The sequence below is a fragment of the Amblyomma maculatum genome, chromosome 5 (assembly GCF_055883805.1).
Source record: "Amblyomma maculatum isolate TAMU_Amacu chromosome 5, ASM5588380v1, whole genome shotgun sequence".
NCBI classification, from domain to species: Eukaryota; Metazoa; Arthropoda; class Arachnida; order Ixodida; family Ixodidae; genus Amblyomma; species Amblyomma maculatum.
Window position 1 is genome coordinate 112,906,756 of NC_139348.1, and position 20,221 is coordinate 112,926,976.

The 20,221-nt window shown below is 42.8% G+C and overlaps 1 protein-coding gene across 1 annotated transcript; it reads right to left on the reverse strand.

The window, feature by feature from the left end:
• Window positions 1–1,116: 1,116 nt before the first annotated feature.
• LOC146189253 (Golgi SNAP receptor complex member 2-like) lies at window positions 1,117–18,273 on the reverse strand. The gene is made up of 4 exons (XM_084605215.1): window positions 17,724–18,273; window positions 14,120–14,165; window positions 9,814–9,967; window positions 1,117–1,269 (listed from the first exon to the last, which is right to left on the reverse strand). The coding sequence occupies exons 1-4, from the start codon at window positions 18,271–18,273 to the stop codon at window positions 1,117–1,119; spliced, it is 903 nt and encodes a 300-aa protein (XP_084461341.1).
• Between the last annotated feature and the right edge of the window lie 1,948 nt (window positions 18,274–20,221).

The window sequence follows — 20,221 nt, forward strand, 5'->3', positions numbered from 1 at the left end:
ACTTTCACTCCCCTAATATTTGAATATAAGCACAAACAAATGAAAAATTTTCAATACTCTGCTTAAGACATATGTCGAAGAAACACCAAGTATGTTACCTTAATATTTAAAAGTGTAAAGATTTTGATATTAACAGGTTAATAAATGAAGTGGTGGTGGTGGTAAAAATTTAATGTCTAGCAGATACAGGATAGGCCTTAACCTATACGCCTAGTGGCAGCATGGAGTTCTTGAACCCGGGAGGCATGTTCGGTCAGTTGGATTAGACCTAGCTGACATTCAGGATATGAGCTCCACAGTATAGTTTGCCAGAATTCCTATGTTTTTTTTCTCTCGATTTATATTTTAGGTTTCTGGTGAAGTACATATCATATGTACCAGATCCGTCTTTTCGTGACATTTTGCGTCTATCTGAAAATTGTTCTGTCTGCCACCAGCTAAACGTAGCTGGATTCGGAAAAGGTCCTTGTTTGTTAGCTCTTACAGATGAAAAATGGTTAGAAAGAAAGGCTCACAAAAAATAGAATAAAACAGTCTCGTCTGGGACATGACGTTACAAATTATGTTCGCACTTGCCGTGACTGTCAGCGCTGAAAAATTCCCCCTGTCAAGCCAGCCGGCTTCCTAAAACCCATAGAGCCTCCTTTCCAGCCATTTTAACAAATCGGGGTGGATTTGTTCGGACCATTCCCTATCTCAAGCTCCGGACAAAAGTGGATAATAGTGGCCATCGACTATCTGACACGTTATGCGGAGACAGCGACTCTTCCGAGTGGAACCGCTAAAGAAGTTGCAAAATTCTTTGTACTGCAAATCGTCCTGCGCCAAGGTGCTCCCCGGGTTGTGATCACGGGCCGAGGTGCTGCCTTTTCTGCTGAGCTTATGCAGCATATTCTTGAATTAAGTCACACAAGATAACGCAGGACTACTTCATACCACCCCCAAACAAACGGATTAACCGAACGTTTAAACAGAGCGCTTGCCGACATGCTTTCAATGTATGTGGACGTTCAGCACAAAATGTGGGATGCAGTCCTACCATACGTAACGTTCGCGTATAATACAGCCATACAAGAAACGACCAATATGACGCCGTTTAGCCTTGTTTATGGCCGCCTAGTCGCCACAACACTCGACGCGATACTGCCTCATGTCGACGACCACCCCCCTGATGACGTTGCGTACTTTTTGCAACATGCCGAAGAAGCCCGCCAGCTCGCTAAGCTGCGAATCCGTGAGCAGCAGGTGCAGTATGCGAGACACTACAACCTGCGACACCATGAGGTTGAATATCAGACGGTTGACCTTGTCTGGGTTTGGTCTCCAATTCGACGACGCGGATTTAGCGAAAAGCTCTTGCGTCGCTACTTCGGCCCTTACAGAATTCTGCGGCGCGTTGGCGCTCTCAACTACGAAGTTGTTCCTCACGAGGCCCCACGATCAATTCGTGCCGCACGCACAGAGATGGTCCACGTCGTTCGCCTCAAACCTGATCACGCGAGGACGCCCTCCCTGTGAGTATGTGACTTGCCTCGAGCATCGGGTTGATGCTTCCTCCCCGGGGGAGCTAATGCTGCCAGTGTGAAGAAGACAAGGAAGAGAAGCAGAAGACGACGAAGTTCCCGTTTCGCTCTCCGACCGTTCGCCCCTGGACTTCGACAACATAGTCCGCCCTTCAATACCCATGGAGTCGCTTACACGGATGCCTCTTATGTGGCTCCTCGCGGGTCCGGAAGCCAGGTCCTCTTTCATCCTCGTCTATCTACCCCTGTCACACACTAGCGGCCCCTTTCTCCATTCTCCGGATATTATCTCGCTGGAGGTCCTCTCCATCATTCATGCAATTCAAAGTTTCCATTCTCTCCCACCTGTGCCTCGGTATATTACATACACTGACTCCCAGGCTGCTATCCGTGCCATTCAATCTAAAAGTCTAACACTTCATTTGTCCACGGAGCTCGAGGTTACACTCGTTGCGCTGCAGCCCTGCCTCGTCTTCCTCTGATGGATCCCTGGACACTCGGGGATTTACGGCAATGAGCTGGCGAACCAGCTCGCCCGTGAAACTCGTAACCGGGCACCATTTATCCCCTGGCCAAGATCCTTGCAGGGCGGGTCGAGAGTGTCTCTTCGCGCCACCATCAGTGAATACTACAATACTGCTTGCTTAGACCGCAAGCTCTACCCCGACCCTCATCCTAATCTTTCCGTTCGGGAGGGTCATATCCTTCGGCGAATACAGTTGAACACACTCATAACCCCTGCCCGGCTATATCTCTACAAATTCCGTCGCGATCCATCATGCCCCAACTGCCCTTCCCCTTATGCCAACCTTTCACACTGCCTATTTTCATGTCCGGTTGCATTGCAATCGCGATTCTTTCCCACCTCTTCCCATACTATCTGGACCTGGGTGGACTGGCTTGGTGCTGAGGGTGAAGAAGAACAGCGCCTGCTCTTCCAGCAGGCCATCGATGTATTAGGCGCCTAAGTGTTGCAACTCAATAAAGTCTTGTACTGCTACTACCAAAGGGTTCTCTGTGTTACCGGCTCTGCGGCCTTCACACGCCTTTTTGCCAACGTGACAATATCACGGTGCACAAAAGGTTTGTAAAATATTTCCTTAGAGGAAAATTTGCATTTCTCTACGCACCTTGTCATCGTACAGCGCAAACAATTGCTGAGAATTGCAGAGTGTGGACTTCCTTCGCGGCCTCCGTTCATTCAAGCTTCTCCGAATAAGCGCTGTCTTGAAATTATAGGTGGTGGAGATTAACGTGTTCGACCATCCCTGGAATCTAAAGCAGCATGCTACAAACCCTCATATGCCTGAAGACGCCCACCACCGTGAGGTGTAAGTAAATACGACTGACTCTCGCGCTTGTTTACCCCACGCAATGGTATATTGATGTCTATAGCATGTGATGCATTATTGATTTTTACTTTCTCTACATTAATACGCGTCTCGCCGTTACAGACGCTCCTCATCGTCATTAGCAGGAGGTGAAACTAAATGTCAGGTTCGTTGTTATCTGAATTGGTGTTCACATTGCGGATGAGAATATGCAAACTCAGCATAAATGTACAGAACATGAAGGAAAAATCAATCAAACTTAATATAGGTATTTCTACATAATAATTTACATTTTAAGTCTTCATTTATTGCTCATGACCGGTATCTTTTTGAGAAATTATTATATATGCAAACAATAACACAAATTTTAATTGAGGCTAACACAGAGGGCTATGAAGCGCAAAAGGGTAGGAAGGAGTAACGTTAAAATATAGGAAGGGTGCAGAGTCCGTGCGCGAAATACCTCGTGTTAAGGACATTATAGTGGAAATCAAGAAAAAAAAAGGACATGGGCAGTGCATGTAGTGGAAAGAGAAGACAACCGATGATCGCTTAGGCTAACAAATTGGATTCCAAGGGAAGGAAAGCGTAGCAAGGGGCGGCAAAAAGTTAGGAGGGTGGATGAAGTTAAGAATTTCGCAGGGGTCGAGTGGATGCAGCTAGCATCAGACACGGCTAATTGGAGAAATAGGGGAGAGGCCTTCGTCCTGCAGACTCTCGTCCTGGTATAGTCCAGCTGATTATTATGACGTTGATGATGATATGACGACACGAATTTTACTGAAGGAATAGAATATTCCCTAATATTTTAGGAAATAAGTCGTTTCTGTTACCCCTCATAAAAGCCCACACCGAAGGGCCCTTGAGGTATCTGAAATAAATAATAAATGAAAAAAAAAACAGAGATAAAAATGTCATGTCAAAAACTGTTTCCTGGCGCTAATGCGCACGTACTATATCGCCTTCCAGCAATGAACACAGTTATAAAAAAATATAAATCCATACTCAAATCAAATCTCGTGCAACCTGGTATCCTTGGCGAATAGTAGTCAGAATATTGCGCATAATCGAACGGTAGTGTCTAAACATCTCTGCCATTTTTCAAGTGCAGCGGAACCTGACATGCTGACTTGTTACAGCCCCCATTTGGAATTCGGTCAGAGCACAAACATGGGGGAAAGGGTTTAATGAAAATATCGAGAACGTTTTTTAAGTGAATATAGGCGGACCATTTATTCCTAGATGAGCAGCTCCCCGTATATGAGTTTTCAAAAGAGAAACCAAGAAAAGTCTCCTGTGGGTTTACTCACCGTTTCTAACTATGTTTTCATGTCTTCATAGAAACCACGCTGATCTCAGCTACTCTAAATAATGCTCGTCTTACTATATGCTTCCTTGATCATTTTATTTAGCGTTTATTCTCGTGCTTTCATATGGATGTCCGTACGTGAACAGGCAACTAACAGACCGTATTACTTTCAAGCCTGAGATCCGATTCCCCAAGCCCCCCCCCCCCCCCCTTCCCCTATGAATAAACATCACTTCTTCACAGTAAAATTCCTTGTTAACCTCAAGTGAAACCAGCTCTCGTGTTCTGCGTCGTCCTCGAGCTCTCGTATACTGCGTCGTTTCAATAGCAGGAACGGAATATTGATGCCTGTCGACTGTTGGGCTGCCCCATTGAGATGCCCCATCTAAATCAAATGAAATAAGTAAAATTAAAGGTTATGTATTAAACATCGGACTGAGAGTTTCAATGAAGGCATGTTACATGTACACACTGAATGTTCCTCGGGACACAGGTCAACAAAATGTTCACATCTCATGGAAAGTATCTCCTTGTCAAGTGGGAACTTTTGGTATGGGGTTTATTTCTTGCCTTGTATTCGATAGTTTTCTAAATAGTACGATGTTTTATTTTATTTGTAATTTTTTTCACATTTCTTCTTGTCAGCTCCTGTCGGTTCTTCACTGCTACCATTCTGCATTTACCCTAACAAGGCTACCTAGCTATTTTAGTGGTATCCAGCAGAAACATTTTCCTGCTGGGTCTGAATTTATATCTTTCTTTTTATATTACGTTACACTCATTTTTGCTTCCTGTGTCCTCCGGTTATATATTTTTTATTTCACTTTGCAGTGTCACCTTTTCTCATCTTTTGATTTCTTCTTTGACGTAGGAATAAGACATGTCTTGAAGAATGTGGCGCTGGGATTCTGGCGAGGATTTTGTGGTAAAAGTAAGAAAGGGCGTTTTAGAGGTTCATGTGAAATGAGTTGCATATTTGTTGTCTGTATGCTGCGAAAAGTATATATGACATTTGAACTCATCAATTTACAAATAACGGCTCAGAGCACAAATTGCTATTGGGAGCAATCTAGAACCTTTTCACCAAACATTGGATACTGCGAATGTTCAATATTATCTTTCGAGACGCCGCCAATGCTTTTTCAATGTAAACAGCCGGCCCATATGATTCGGCACTGAAGAAAGGGGTGAAAAGCTGCTTCCCAGGGAGGGAATTTACTACTTACGTTTCAGGAGAAATTTCTCATACGGTGCCCACTATATGATTATGCTTTTCCTTCCCTTACACGCATATTTAAACTGTACGTTTTTTTGTGTGCTGGAACTATTGCTGAAAGAAAAGAGAAGAGAATACAGAGTGCGAATGAATTAAGCAAGATAGCTAAAACATACAAGATGCTTGCCATTAAAATAGCATTTGCTGAAATAGGGCAGTGAGCAGATAATAGGCTAATGGGAGGGCAACCTGCCTCATCATAACGCCGGTATGCACTGGTACATGTGTTTGATAAATGGCCACTTATTCAATCACAAAGGCAAGTATCGCTGGTAGGAAACGGGCACTCAATATGGATTCGAACTGCTGCACATATTAATAGTCCTAAAGAGTTTGGTTCTGTCAGGCATAGGAGTGACTGCCACTGGTTCTGCTTAAAATGCTCAGAATGAAATGATTTAATAAGACAATGACTGCAGTTTTTGTAGACTGTAAAATTGCAACAGCGCATTGCCCTTGTGCGATATTCTGTTTGCAAAAGGGATCGTTTTGCACGCGACAGGAGCTTCCTTTGAAGCATGTTGCTGCTTAATACCCGTTCAGTGTTGCACCAAAAATCTTGGAATGCTGAGAGAAGAATCCTTTACAGCGGTATGGTATATCTGAGTTTTATAGAAAAAACTTTCTCTGCACAAATCCTGATATCGAGTTCTTCAGGCAGAGAATAAATAGGTATGCGGGACCAAGTGCACTTTTTATGCAAGGGTTATTTATCAAGGCAACCATTTCCGGGCAACCTTTTTGAAAAAACAGACTTGTAAGGGTACTTCATCGTAGGGCCATATTATATAATACTTTGTAGCCTCTGAAAGAACAAGTTTGAGAAAAGGCAACCTTATCTAACATTTCTATGTTTTTTTTCGCTTTTGCCCGCTTAATACATGCGAAAATTGGCTCCAGCAAAAGGAGGGGACAAGCAGTCCCAGCTCCTGTAAGGGCTGAAAAGATGAAATGCTTTTATGTAAACTAGCAAGTTTAAAATAACAACGTGATCTTTTAGAGAGAGGATCACCTTGCTCACCCCACTTCAGCAAGAATACGCGCTCGAATGATGTGAACACCACATAATAAACGTTCTAGTACGTCAGATTATGAAATTTCTTCTTGCTGTCATATCTATTCGCTTGGAAACTGACTCTTTGCGGAGAGCTGAATAGAGGAGACAGTAAAAATGTTCTGAGTGTATTGAGTGTTTGTTAATGCAGTCTTTGCTGCATCAAGCAGATTGCGCCTGTCAAACATAATGTACCGACATAAGTAGAGTGGATTTCCTGCACACGTCGCTTCACTCGAATGAGCTTTGTTTCGTATTTCAAGGTGAAAAAATGCTTGGAATGCAAGGGTCACGTGTTCTCCCTTCTGCTTTGAGGTCAAAGTTTCTGCGAGCTTTGTAGCAATAAAACATGCTTTGATTAGCCCCAGTTAACTGCATGAGCACTTACGGGCTGCTGTTTTCTATCACAGGTAATATATAAACAACAAAGCCGATGTGTGTACAATCGGCAATTAAGCAATGTATAGGGCAAACGTGACGAAAGGCGTCCAGTGTACCACAGATTTTATACAACGTAGGGTGTTGGCAATCTGTATAACCTTGCTATTTCTCTTTTGTACTTTTTTTGAGATGGCATGAAAGAGTATGTGACATTGTGCTATAGAATGTGGGATAGGGGAAATTAAGCCTATAATGAAAGCAGGGAGGTAAAAAAGTTAGAAAGGAACTAAGATCTGCATAAAGTATATATATACTTTTCTCACCAAAGTTCACAACAAAATACTACAGAATAAAGAATTTACTTAGCGCGGTAATAAATATCAGTAGGAATACATGAAAGGCAAATTTGGAATGTTCGACTAAACTCTTGGTGTTAGTCCGTCAAAAAGTATTCCTGTCAACTCAATATTTTTTCTTTTGTATTACGTGCAGGGCTCGTAAATACAGTGTTTATTTCTCAGGTTGATATGCCAGCCACGTGATAATCTGTAGCCATGACAATACTGATTAACTACATCGGCTCTTCGAAAATATCTCTGAATAAATTTTTTAGCACAGGATGATTGTTGGATATGTTAGTGCAATGATCGAAGTTTTCCAAATATGCTCACCATATTCGGTTAAGGCGCATGATTATGGGACTAGAAACCTTTAGTACGGCAAACGAAGGGAAAAAGCACTTTCATCTTGGCGGCGCTTTTGAGGGTAATCTACAACTCTAAAAGAGACATATTCAGGTGCTGTAGCGAGCCAACACACGTAAGTTTACGCATATTTTTCTATAACTTTACTAGGCTAACACTAGTTGTCTGACAGGCTGCCTTCGCATTAAATAACAATTCTGACCATTCGATTGCCTCCAATAAATATTAATACCGCAATACCGTCACGAATTCCAGAATCCATATTCCGAGGCAGAACATTAATTTCACTGAAGCTTTATGCAGTTTGATTTCCCGTCAGTTTCAGGCTATCACATGCTGGAAATGAAAATGAAAACTCAAAATTGTTGAAAAGAAACAAACGTTTTCACTGAGGCATTCAAAGTTGGTGTGAAGTATGGCTTGGTAATGTTTATGATGGTCACGTCCTTTTGACATTTGTAGCCTCAGATGTGCGGCGAATATTTGAAAAAAAAAAAGTTATAATTTTTACAGAAAACGGCACCGTCGCTATCCGTGATACGAAACCAAAGGACCGTTTAGAGTTGTCTTTAACATTGCACAACCGTGACAGGTTGCTTATCCGTACTATTAAGAATTTTTCCTGCTCTAAATTTTCACGGTTGACTTCCAGGCCAGCCGAATTGCAAATTTCGAAAATTTCTGACCTGGCAATATCTGACCAAGGCTCTCATATTGCTTCTCTTTTTCCCATCCGCAATAAGAATTAGCAGACCAAGATTACCTACCGCCAGTGGACCTTTCTATTTGACTCTTCATTCTATTACTTTCCCTCTGTCTAACTTTGCTGTTGTAGAATCAACGCTCGCTGAATGCGATTACAGCTTTCGAAAGAACAAAAGAGTGCTTGCTGCGATAGAGCAGTCAGCATATTCTGTTCTCTATCTCTCTCAACACTACCTCGATTCCCCCCCCCCCCAAAAAAAAAAAAGAAAAAAAAAACATATTCTTCATAAAGTGCTGCCTTTACTCGAATTTACATAATGCTTTTTGCACATAACATACTCCTCAGTGCAGAAAAGACTGAAAACGAAGAGGCTGGCTGCAATCGCTCACCCATCCAACCAAGGTGAATTTTTCTTTTTCCATCCCAGTTCCGCGCGGTTTGTGCACTATTGATCGGAGTAGCCTCCTATTGTAACGTGCTTCCCTCTAACATTGAAAGTAGGCACGCAAACTGGGAGACGATTGATTTAGCGATCGATTATATGTCTGCGCCTGTTAGTAAAGTTTACAGAAAAGCAGATTACCATATTTGTCTTGAGCTGGTTCTTTTCGACAGTAGCGCACATTAATCTGGCATTTTGCTTCTGGCTGGGCATTCTTTTCATGCATAAATACTTCGTTGTGTTCGATAACAACATTGGTTGTTCGGAACAGAAGGACGATGGCCAAGCATACGAAAACCCGCCCATCGCCGCACAAGAAATAAGTCATTTCTCTTTGTTGTTTTTTATTCGCTTCTTTCGCATCGAATGAAAATGCGGCCCCAATGGAAAGTCGCCAGTACGCTTGCCAATTACAGTAGCATGACTCGATTAATCTCAAACTGCATGCGTTTTGGAGAGTTTTCAAACAGAAGCGATATGACATAATTAGTTGCCAGGACCAGTACAAATCTAAAGCTTTACTTAGCAACATTGGAAAAGTGGATGTAGTAGTAAGCGTATGTGTTTTTTTTTTGTTAGAAAGTGATCAGAGGACAGTTACTTTAAGCGTCAGAAGCGCTGGTCTTGTGGTAGAGCATTCACCTGGCATTCGAGAAGTGCCAGGCTCAATCGCTCTTGTTGCCCAGTACTCACCGGTTTCCGATACGTACAACAGTTCTCCTGTCTTGGTGCTCGACTCTTCTGTGGTAAAATGCTGCGGGAAAGGGCCTCAAACGAAACGATTCCAAAACATTGGGACCATTCTGCAGTCCCCTTTTCTTCAGACGTTGCCGCTGAAAACTGAAATAAACCCGAATGCAATTTATCAATAGCCGGCTAATCTGAACAGTTGAATCACCATGGCAGGTGATGTCGCACTACGATTTACGCCAGCCATAATCATAATCCTATTTAAAGAAGCAAAGCAGACGCGTTTCTAGAAGGCGCTTATGCGGTGTATGCGGTGCTGTCTGTCAGTGCAGGGCGCTCGTATAATTCCTCGTCTTCTGCGAGTAAGCATCGTGTGTCTATATCGCCTCCTGCTCACCGAAGGGGTCGCCAACGTAACACCGATGCCGAGGACGTAGCGATATGAGATAGGAATGCAGATGCGATTAGTGCAAAAGGTGGCAAAAACACCACGGTGTGAGCAAGAGGGGCTGACGTAAAGCGCCTGAAGCTGGCTGAGGATCCAGGGTATCCTGCGATGCACACTCACGCAAAGCAGCTTAAGCGGCCTGATGTTGCTGAGCACAGAGCAATGCAGGCGAAGGGAATGCGGCAGATACCAGCCGAATAAGCTGGGTGCTGAGCGAGGAACGCGAACGAAATGCGGCAAAAGTGGGCCGAAATCCGGAGTAGAATCTAGCTGAAGAAGTGGAAGCGCAACGTAAATTTCGTAGTGAATGCGCCGAACTGCAGCTTTGGGGAAGTCCAAATCGGACGTCAATAGTAACTGGACAATCCGTTGTTGGGAGCCAAGGGGACTGAAGCAAAGCGACTGAGTCGGAAGAACCGTTGAACGAAAAAGCTGTGTTACAAGCGCTATAGTGTCTTTCTTTTAGGGGGAATCTTGAGCGCTTCGTAATTTCATTTTAAATTGTTGCACCAGTGTTAGTACTCCTCAAGCATTTTTTCTACGGATAACATTAATGAACTAGACTTTAAATCAAGGATAAGGTATACAGGAGATTCTTTTTTATTGACGTCCTTCTAAAGGTGGAAAGTGTTCTACGTCCAGTTAAGCCGAAAGCACAAATGGCTTTTTGTCGTATATTATCGCCGAGTAAGTATTTACAGCCTCGTTTTTATTAACCCTCGTTTAAAACTTCCCCTCACAACAGATAACGATATCCATTACAGATTATTTAGTTTAAGTTGCTTGTTGGACTTCTGAATAAACCGAAACTTAGTAGTCTTCCAGAATATCGGTAACTTTGCTTTAGCTCAAAGCTGCTCGTTGAAGCCTTCCACCAATGATAGCAGGATGACTTCGGTGAGGTCGAATTCGGCTATTATTCGATCTGAACCTAAAGATGCATTGTTTTTGTGCTCACGATTTATTTATGTTTTATTTATATATTAATTTATTTATTTATTTGTACAAGTACCTCACATGTTCCAAAATAGAACATTGTGTCATTTGGTCATTTGGTCATTATTGAATCCAACTTTATTTTGCGTAGTTGCTATCCTTTAGTTAGGAGAGCGTTCGTGAGAACTGGGGCATCAGTTGCCATATTTTGACCTTGTTCAGGAATGTAGACAGCAAATTAGAGATGGGTATGGGGGAACTGAATGTATACTCCCAAATGCATTCCTGCGTTAAAAAGACATGGAGCATTGTGACTCACATCAGGATGAAGTTTTTTTGCCGAAAAATATTGGCAGCAAAGGATTGTTATATTTTTTTCACGTCTAGAGAAAAACAACGTTTTGCGTCTTATATGAATAGGACTACCGGTTGATGATGTTTGGTCAAATGCTGGCAAAACTATATGACTTGCAAAAGATGGAATATCCATAGTGTGCGTTTTAAAGAGGGCTCTTCCGTATTGTGAGGTTTTGCAATGAATAAATGGCAGTTCAGTTAATTTTATAAGAATAGTAATATTACCTGCACACTTGTATTTTGTCCCAATTTTTGGCAAGTTCTGTATGCTTGCTGTTGCAGAATAATTAGCTTAGACTATGCACTAAATATCTTGGCTTTAAAATATAGTTAAACTGAGTCTGGAGGTACTACTAGGTGAAGACAATACGGCTTAGTAGATATTGCTGGGGTCACTTCGCGTACAAACATGTGAAAACATTGAAGGCATTGAAAAAATGTTCAGGTTCTCTTAGCCGCTTTTTAGGCGTGCTGAACAAACATAGAGGTGACTTTGAAAGTTCAATATGGCGTCACAAGTGTCTTGTTTCTTATTCCGGGAAGGTCGAAATCTTTTTGGAACCCGAACATTTGTAAAATTGTGTAAGATTTTTTTCAAGTCGATCGTCACGATATAGAAACTGTTTCGTGTCTAGGTCAACTGCTCCTAACATTTAAAGGCATGAGCACAAATGTTGATCTGGTACAAATACAGGTTTGAACTTTGCACACAAGATTTATGGGTTAAATCACACACTTGCACTTCGTGCCTTTTTTGATTTTGTGGTGACTGATTGGCCCTCAGCATGATGACGTGAAAGCGCTATTTTACCATTCTGCGGTTTATACCCATATTCTCGACGCCCACAACAGTTTTATTTTTTTATAAGGTATATAATGCATTCTAATAATAACTGAACAAATAAATCGTGAAGGAGCTCCGATAATATTTAGGGATCTCCTGTAATTTTTGTTCCTGATGACAGAATAGTGTATGTGGGTGAATGCATTTTACAGGTAATGCCCATTTCCGGGCATATGCTCATCCAGAATAGGAGCTGTAGACCGTGCAAAAGTGGGCGTTTTCTCTACTATATGAAGGCTTGTTGTTTAAAATCAATCCAACATACTTCAATTCGTGTGCAAATAATTATGCGTACTCTAGCATAAAATGTGAATTGTCTACACCAAGTTTATGCTGAGGAATGCACCAATGAATTACACGAATATTACATAAAAAAATCACATGGATGCCTACAAAGGAGCACAGGACCTTATTTAGAATGCCGGCAAATTAAGGCACACTCCTCGTTTTGTATTAGTCTATTGCGACACTCGGAAAGCATTTGAAGGCTCGATATAGTTTCGGGCAAGACTCTGCAATCCAACGGAAATCCTCGCATAGCCTCTAGCCGGCCTTGAGAAAGATCGAATAATTCAGATAATACAAAAAAATGAGAAGCTTTGCAGGCTCTCGATGCAAGGGACCGTAAACATTTTGAAACCAGGCATTCATTCACAAGCAACCACCCTCTTATTATCGTCGCATTTATCCTCGAAATCACTGCGTTAGTCTAGGTTGTAGCCAGAAGTACATCTTTGAGATCTACAATTCATCTATGATCAAATATTTGCTGTATTTACACACAATATGCTGAAGTTGTTTCGAACTTCTTGGTTCGACTAAAGCTTGTGTCTTTCCAGGCTTTTCGAAGAATATCTAGTGTAAAAAGGTATTCAGTCAATCCCCATCATGCAGCGTTACTTCAGAGAAAAATATCGTGACTGAGCAGTTAATGGGATTTGATTTCTTTAAACACATCATAGAGCCGAATGAAAGTTATTCCTGAAAATTTGGAAGCCTTTACGATAAGCTTATGCAGCCATTTGTGGCTATTTCTAATCGAAATATCCTTCCAGGGTGGTCTTAGGTGCTTCTCAATGTTATGAAATTGCTTAATATCGTGGCGAGGATCTCCCGCTGGTTAAAGTAAACAAATTGGTTGCATTTATTAGCATTATAACGCCGTATTGTTTACGGATTTTATTTCAAAATTCTCGTCGTTATGAGTCTGCCAATAATACAAAATCTAAATATTTCTCTTCTTTGAAGCGTACAGGGTAATACTGGGCCAACAGAAATATTGTGAAGAAGCATAATGGGAATTATAGTCCATAAAACGGCACTGAGGACTCAAATATTATCAATGGGCGCTTTGGTCGCTGCATCGACATCTAAAACTTCCGCTCGTTCACTGTATAAACTGTTTTCCAGCTTGGGGTCATTTTTGTTGTTCAGTCTATGTTTTCATCCCTAAGCTAAAATAGTTTTGTTTCATTTGAGAATCAATACATTAGTTCACGTGCTATTTGTTTAGAAGATTTTTGGAGCACTAAAGAAAAATCGAAAATAGGAGACACAAACGTACTCGCAGCAATGGTGTGCCCATCACACAGCACTTTATTTCACCCTAAAACAAGTAATGGAATAGATCCCAATATTCAGGGAGCAAAATATCGAGAAACGGGAAGCCAAACTGAGCGTAATTGAGACGACATAAATTGCTCCTACACGAAGAATGGGACACGTGTCTATGTCAGGCCTTTGTTTTCGTCCAGACTGGAATACAGCCCAAATTGCTTTATTCGAGTCGTAGATCCCAATTCACATGAGGCGTATTCTCGCAGCAAGACTACAAAAGGTGCTTCTCGATAAAAATACAGCCCTTGTCTTGCCCGCTTCCAAGGATGAGAAACGATACTCAAGAAGGAATACTCTAAAGCAGAGAAACAAAATCTCTCTCTCATGATACGCCTGGAATAGCTAGAATTCGATGTAACACTTCAGGGGTGTACCGGCAAGAGGGAAAAAGGCAGTCGTTAGCTTCAATATCACGTAGCGGACATGGTCAAGACCTTTGCTCTGGAATCAAAGAGCTATTCTACACCATGAGAGCTGTCTCTTCTGGGAAGACGTGCTTACCGGATCAGGCTGGCCAGGAAAATAGAGCCACCATGCACGACCAGTCCTACGTGATGAACACAAAAGAGAGAAGCCTCTCAATCCTCGTCCAAAAGTGAGTGGAAAGAACGTGCTTCGGAGAGCATGCCGTTATTCTCACAAAATGTCTGATTGGACGCTGCACTTAACGCGCTTTGGTGCAATCAAAAGGCCAACACTTGTCCGTCCTCATGAAAACCCTGCCAAAAACCCCACGAGCCGTACATATCTAGTTTGGGCACAAAAGTAGGCAGTCGTCTTCTCAGCTCGATTAATGACAATTTGGTCACTTTCTACTGGCTCCTTTCTAGGCTCTTGCGCAGACTATTGCGAGTAAATTTGATTCCATGCTTCTTTCTTATATTGTGACTAGTGGTTTAAAATGTCTAATATTTCGAAAGCACATGACAAGAGGAAAAAAACAATCACTAAAAGAAAACTCAAGAACGATGGAAAATAAAGCTGTGAACTCTGGCTTGTTTCGATAAGAACATCTGACTTAGCCTAAATTACTGAAGGTGATTCTGTCAGACGCAAAAGAAGTTTTTTGACATACAACTGAGTGCACAGTGCAAATAAATTCGTCTCGACCGGAGCTGAAATTATTAGCTCGTCTACATAAAACATCAGCAAGATTTACAAAAGACCAACCGAATGATTCTGTCCAGCTGTCCAGCTCAAATATCGCTCAACACGGTTCTTTAAAAACTGCCCCTGTTATCTCCATCTCATGTGGTGGGTACCTAAAGAGCGATCGGTACAGCCATCCTAAACTGGTATTCAATAAGCTACTGCGTAGATTTGGCGTTGTATATCAAAATGATTATATAAAAAGTGGGTCAGGATACGGAAATATTGGCGGCTACAATAACTTTTCCTGTCATGTAATATATTTAGAGTGCCCAGTTCAACCTTCTAATTTTTCATACCGTTATTGCCCTACCTGATGCTTTTTATTAATTCCTTCACATAATTATAAATGACTGCATTCGTTTGTATGGAAGTTAAAAAATAGTGGACGTTGGCAATATTTGAGCTCTAGTAAAAAAAAGGTGGAAACAGTAGTTGCCAACCTAAAAACATAATCCATTGGCACTATAAGTTACTGCCGAGAGACCAACAAAATAAAGGCCTACGCGCGTGAAATACAACAGTTAACTAAACAAACGCAGCTAATATACAGGCGGTGAGGAGAAAAAATATAAGCTTTGATTTTTTGTTTTTGTTTTTGTGGCATGACCGCGCTTTGACTTCCGGAATTAATTAAAAATATTGATTTGTGTTGTGTCTTTATAATCACAGTTTAGAGTTCACTTCTGCTTTTCGGGAGCCATGAATGTGGAGTTCACGGTCTCGATGTGTTCATTGGTCTGCATCACATAATGACCATCCGACACTCCACGTAGAGGCAGAAGAAGAACCTTGAGAATGCGATGTAGTAGAGTGGCTCAGGACTTTTACTCCTATGGTAACGAGGGTAAACTGCGCAGATAATTGAAATGGTCTCAATATTGTTTCTCTGAAGAGCGCCTTGACATATGATGGGAACTTCCTTGATGCATTACTTTAGAGTACTTTACGCACGAGGCTCTCCTCCATCTTGGCCTCTAGGGCACCTATGTGTGAGGGCACCCACTGAAGTGTGTATGTACACATCTGCTGGGCATATTATGCACCAAACATAGATAGATACGAGACTAGGTACTTACGGTGTAAGCTTTGAAGAGCTGATTTCAAGTGCATGAGTATTACAACTGCTGAAGCCTGATAAGAACCTTAATTATCTCTGGCGCCGCTAATGTCACAACCCCTGCTATGTAATTAGCTGCAGACAGTGTGTGATAATGCCACAAGGTTACGGCGCCGCCGCTTCTATGTATTGCTATGAAAAAAGAATAAATATGGCAGTTAAAGAGGCCGTTTCAGTCCCAAAACCTAAGTCAAATTTATTATGCTTTAACGGCAGGTTTACTACATAAATAGCTGGCTGGAGCATCCAACTATATTATATAAAGCAAAGCACTCCTTTGTTTCTGTCTGAAAGCATAGTGAATGAATGGCAACTGCTTACAGAGCAAACTATAGTGTTCTGGCGTTGCTGATATCATACAACACGCGCAGATATGACATAGCGCTACTGGCTTGCCACCTGCTCTGTCGAGACAGAGCACATTTGATAAAAGCTCATTTTTTCTTTCCCTGTCATAATGGTTATTAGCGGCATCAGTCCGCATACAAGAAATGCCAGGCGATCATGTAGTGTTTTTAACGGCTGTAACGTTCTATAGAAGACCATGATTTTTATTCGTCACGAACAATGTCTGCTACACACAAAGGCGACTGCTCCTCCCTCGAAACCTTTGAAAGAGGAGTGGCCTGCACCGACACTGTGTTTAATGACATGCACGAGTTCTTCAACACAGTACACGTCATTGCTCGTGACATAAGGTGACTTTATTTTAGAGTTAATTATTAAATTCTACTAGGCAGGTAAAGTTCATTCTTTTCAATCCTAAACAGCCATACATTTGCCTACAAAGGAGCGAACAAAAAAAAAAAAAAAGGATCAAGCAAGCTGCCTGCCTTTAAGGGTTAAAAGAAGCGGGGCTTAACAGGAGGCACCAATATAGAACACTGTGATTTAATTTGGACACCGCCGATTTCTAGTGAATGCAGGGTAGTATTCATAATTATAATATTCAAGAAATAATTAACCAGAGCAATCTGGAGATCTTTCTGCTAAAAGGACTCTATTTTTCTTTTTTACGTTGGAAAATCTGAACCCAGCGCATTTACATGTCTTAAGTACCCGTATGTCTACTGAATAGTCGGAAACAACTTTATTCAGCTTAGCAGGGGACAGTCAGTGAACACGTCGCGTGTAGGACTGTGCACTCTGAACTTTTGCATGCTATGCTTATTACTCATTAACGTGTGTTTTGTTCAAAGATTAGTTGGGGCTGTATGGATGTATGGATGCGAGAGTTGGACTGTGAAAAAGGCTGACCGCCGAAGAATTGACGCGTTTGAATTGTGGTGCTGGCGAAAACTCTTAAGAGTTCCTTGGACTGCCAGAAGATCAAATCAGTCGATATTGTCGACCACAAACCCTGACTGCTCATTGGAGGGTCAAATTCTAAAGTTAAAGCTCAGCTATATTGGTCATCTGATGAGAAGAGAGGAGTCGCTGGAGAAAGATTTGATGTTGGGAAAGGTTGAGGGTCGCCGGAGAAGGGGTAGGCAGCGAACGCGATGGTTAGATGGCATTCTCGAGGCATTGCAGATGAAGCTATGTGATGTTAAGAAGATAGTGAGAGACCGGAAAGCGTGGCGTGACATGGTCCATAGGGTCACGAAGAGTCGGACACGACTGAACGCCTGAACTGAACTGATGGTCTTATTACAGTTCTGCAGGAAAGAAATTGCTTTTAAGGCGACAGAGTAATTCAAAATGCCGAAGACCCCGGCCTAACCAGCAGCTAAATGTGTTTTGGAATCAAGGAGGAATTTCATACGCAAAAGAGTCCTCTTAGACAAGCAAGGAGATTGGAATGAAAAGCTTCTATACAAATGCTTTACCACTTACTGGTCATCCTCATTACGGTGTTGGACATGCCAAGTGTGTTGGCCACATCCAGAATCTTTCGGTGCGCGCCCTTGAGCGTAGTCCTTTGCTCCCGCAGATTGGTGAGTATGTTGCTTCCGCTGCCAATCAAATCGCCCACATTGTGATGGGCGGACTGCGCCCTGGAATGGAACTGTAACGACTCATCGATGTAGATCGCCGTGTCGCGGCTGTCATTCGTGGCGAATTTCTTCGAAAGAAGCTCCTCTCGGTTTTGCAGAGCTTCTTCACGTTCGAAGCGGCGGCGCTGTAGATTGGCCAGAGCAGCCTGAAGGTGCTTTTGCTCATACCTGAGTTCGTCCACTGTCATCTTTGCGTTCTGTCGACGCGGCACTGGCTCCTTGTTGGCCAAGATGGAGAGCCGCTCGCAGTTTGATGAAAGCTCGTTGATTTTTTCCTGAATTACACCTTCGATGCGTTGAGCTTCATCGCCGACAGAGACCTCATATTTCTTGAAGCACTGGTGGATGTCTTCCACGATGCTGTTCGAGGCGTGGTACAGTCGTTCCATATTACGGCACTCAAAGAAGCAGGTGAGAAACGGGAAATGGGCCTATCACCAGACAGGTTTCACCGCGCCATAGGCGCAACTACGAAGACAGCTTCTACCACATGTCACATCGACAAACACTGCGAATGACAAACACGGTGCCTGTTTTGCAGTCCCGCACAACGTTGGCCCCGCACTTAATAGTAAGATTGATAAGGTTGGGTTGCACGGTTGTACTTGTGCTGCTACTATTGCTACTATCACACTGACCGCGCCTAGCCATAAGCCTTATCGAAGGAATTCACTTGATATCAATGGAGACGTATGACAAATCATTTTTTCTCCTGTAATGAACATTAGAGGTACTTTTTGTCAGGCTTTTCAAGAGAATTTTAAATTTCATAGATACAACAAAAACTTCACTAATGCGAGAGGAGCAGGTCACTATAGACTGATTCGTAAGGGCTGAGAAGTTGAGAAGGTGCTTAGTAATTCGAAAGGCTACCATTTTTTGGGCTCAAAAATATAGAAACAGGGAACTTGCTTTACATAAAGGCACAGTTAAACTGAACCTATTTCCATGAAAGCCGCAGAAAGGCAAATGCAAATGGCGTACGCAAACCCTCCGCTTAAGGTTACGCCGAGATGACGCGATTTTTCCGGTGTCTTTTAAAAGATAATTTTGCTAAGCAAGCTGTCTTTCAATTCTTCCCCAAATATGACTGCCAACCTGCCCTGGGTCCTCTCAGTATAGCTATCCATGACACAGAAGACAAGATCACCTGCCCTTTCACAATGGCTGAGCTGATAGCTGTCATTGAAGACTTGCGCCCTAACACTGCACCCGGTCATGATGATGTGTCTTATGATCTATTCCGCAATTTGGAATAATTGACTTCACTTTTCAGAACTTTAAACGAAATCTGGATGTCCTAGTGAAATGCCACCAGATTTGAAACATTCTGTGGCATTTCCCATGCCGTTTCTCAGAATAATCCCTGCAACTCTTGTTTCCTACACCCGATTTCCCTCATCCCATTTGTACGAAAAGCTACTTGGCACTCGACTCTCGTGGTGACTTCACAGCCATCAGAAATATTCGTCTTCGGAAATTGGCTTCTCAATTGGGTATACGGATGTGAAGGTGACCCGTCAGCTTTTTGCCAGTAACGTAATACATTGTTCCCCACACTGCTGTCTCGTTCGCACAGGCGTAGCAACAGATATCACGAGGGCCTACGACAACATTCTGCATATTGCGATCCTAACGACCATGTCATCACTTGGAATGCCCTTGCAGCTTTGTAGAACAATTCGTGTTTTTTTCTCCCAACTTTTGCTATCCGTGGTAAACCAACAGGAGATTTTGTTTCCATTCGCAGTGTTGCGCAGGTCACAGTTTTAGCCCAAACGTTTTTTATTATTGTTATAATTCCACTCATGCATACCTGCGGGAGGTGGTCAGTTCGAAACCCGCCGCCGGACACCCACCGGTAAAATTGGGTACAAGCGTCCCCCGGCCCGGCGCCCGGCTCCTTTAGGGGTGTGCGTTTGGAAGAGGCTCTGCTAACCCTGCTGTGCCCCTTCGGGGGCTTAGTTTCGAACAACCATGGCCTGCAAAGGCCGTGCCGAATAAAAAAAGGGCCACATTATGGGCTGCTGCCGCGCAAGGCGGACTTATTGTTGTCCGATGGCGGAACGAATCACTGCCACATCGGCGCAACTATTTGGGCCGTGACCCCTTTTCCCAAGCATTTCACCCCAGAAGAGCCGAGCACCAGGCCGGGGGAAAGCTTGTACCCATTAAAAACCGGTGGGTAACCGGCGGCACCAGGAATCGAACCCGGTACCTCCCGAATGCGAGGCGGATGCTCTACCACAAGGCCACCGCATTCGGGAGGTACGGGGTTCAATCCCCAGTGCCGCCGGGTACCCACCGGTTTTTAAATGGGTACAAGCTTTCCCCCGG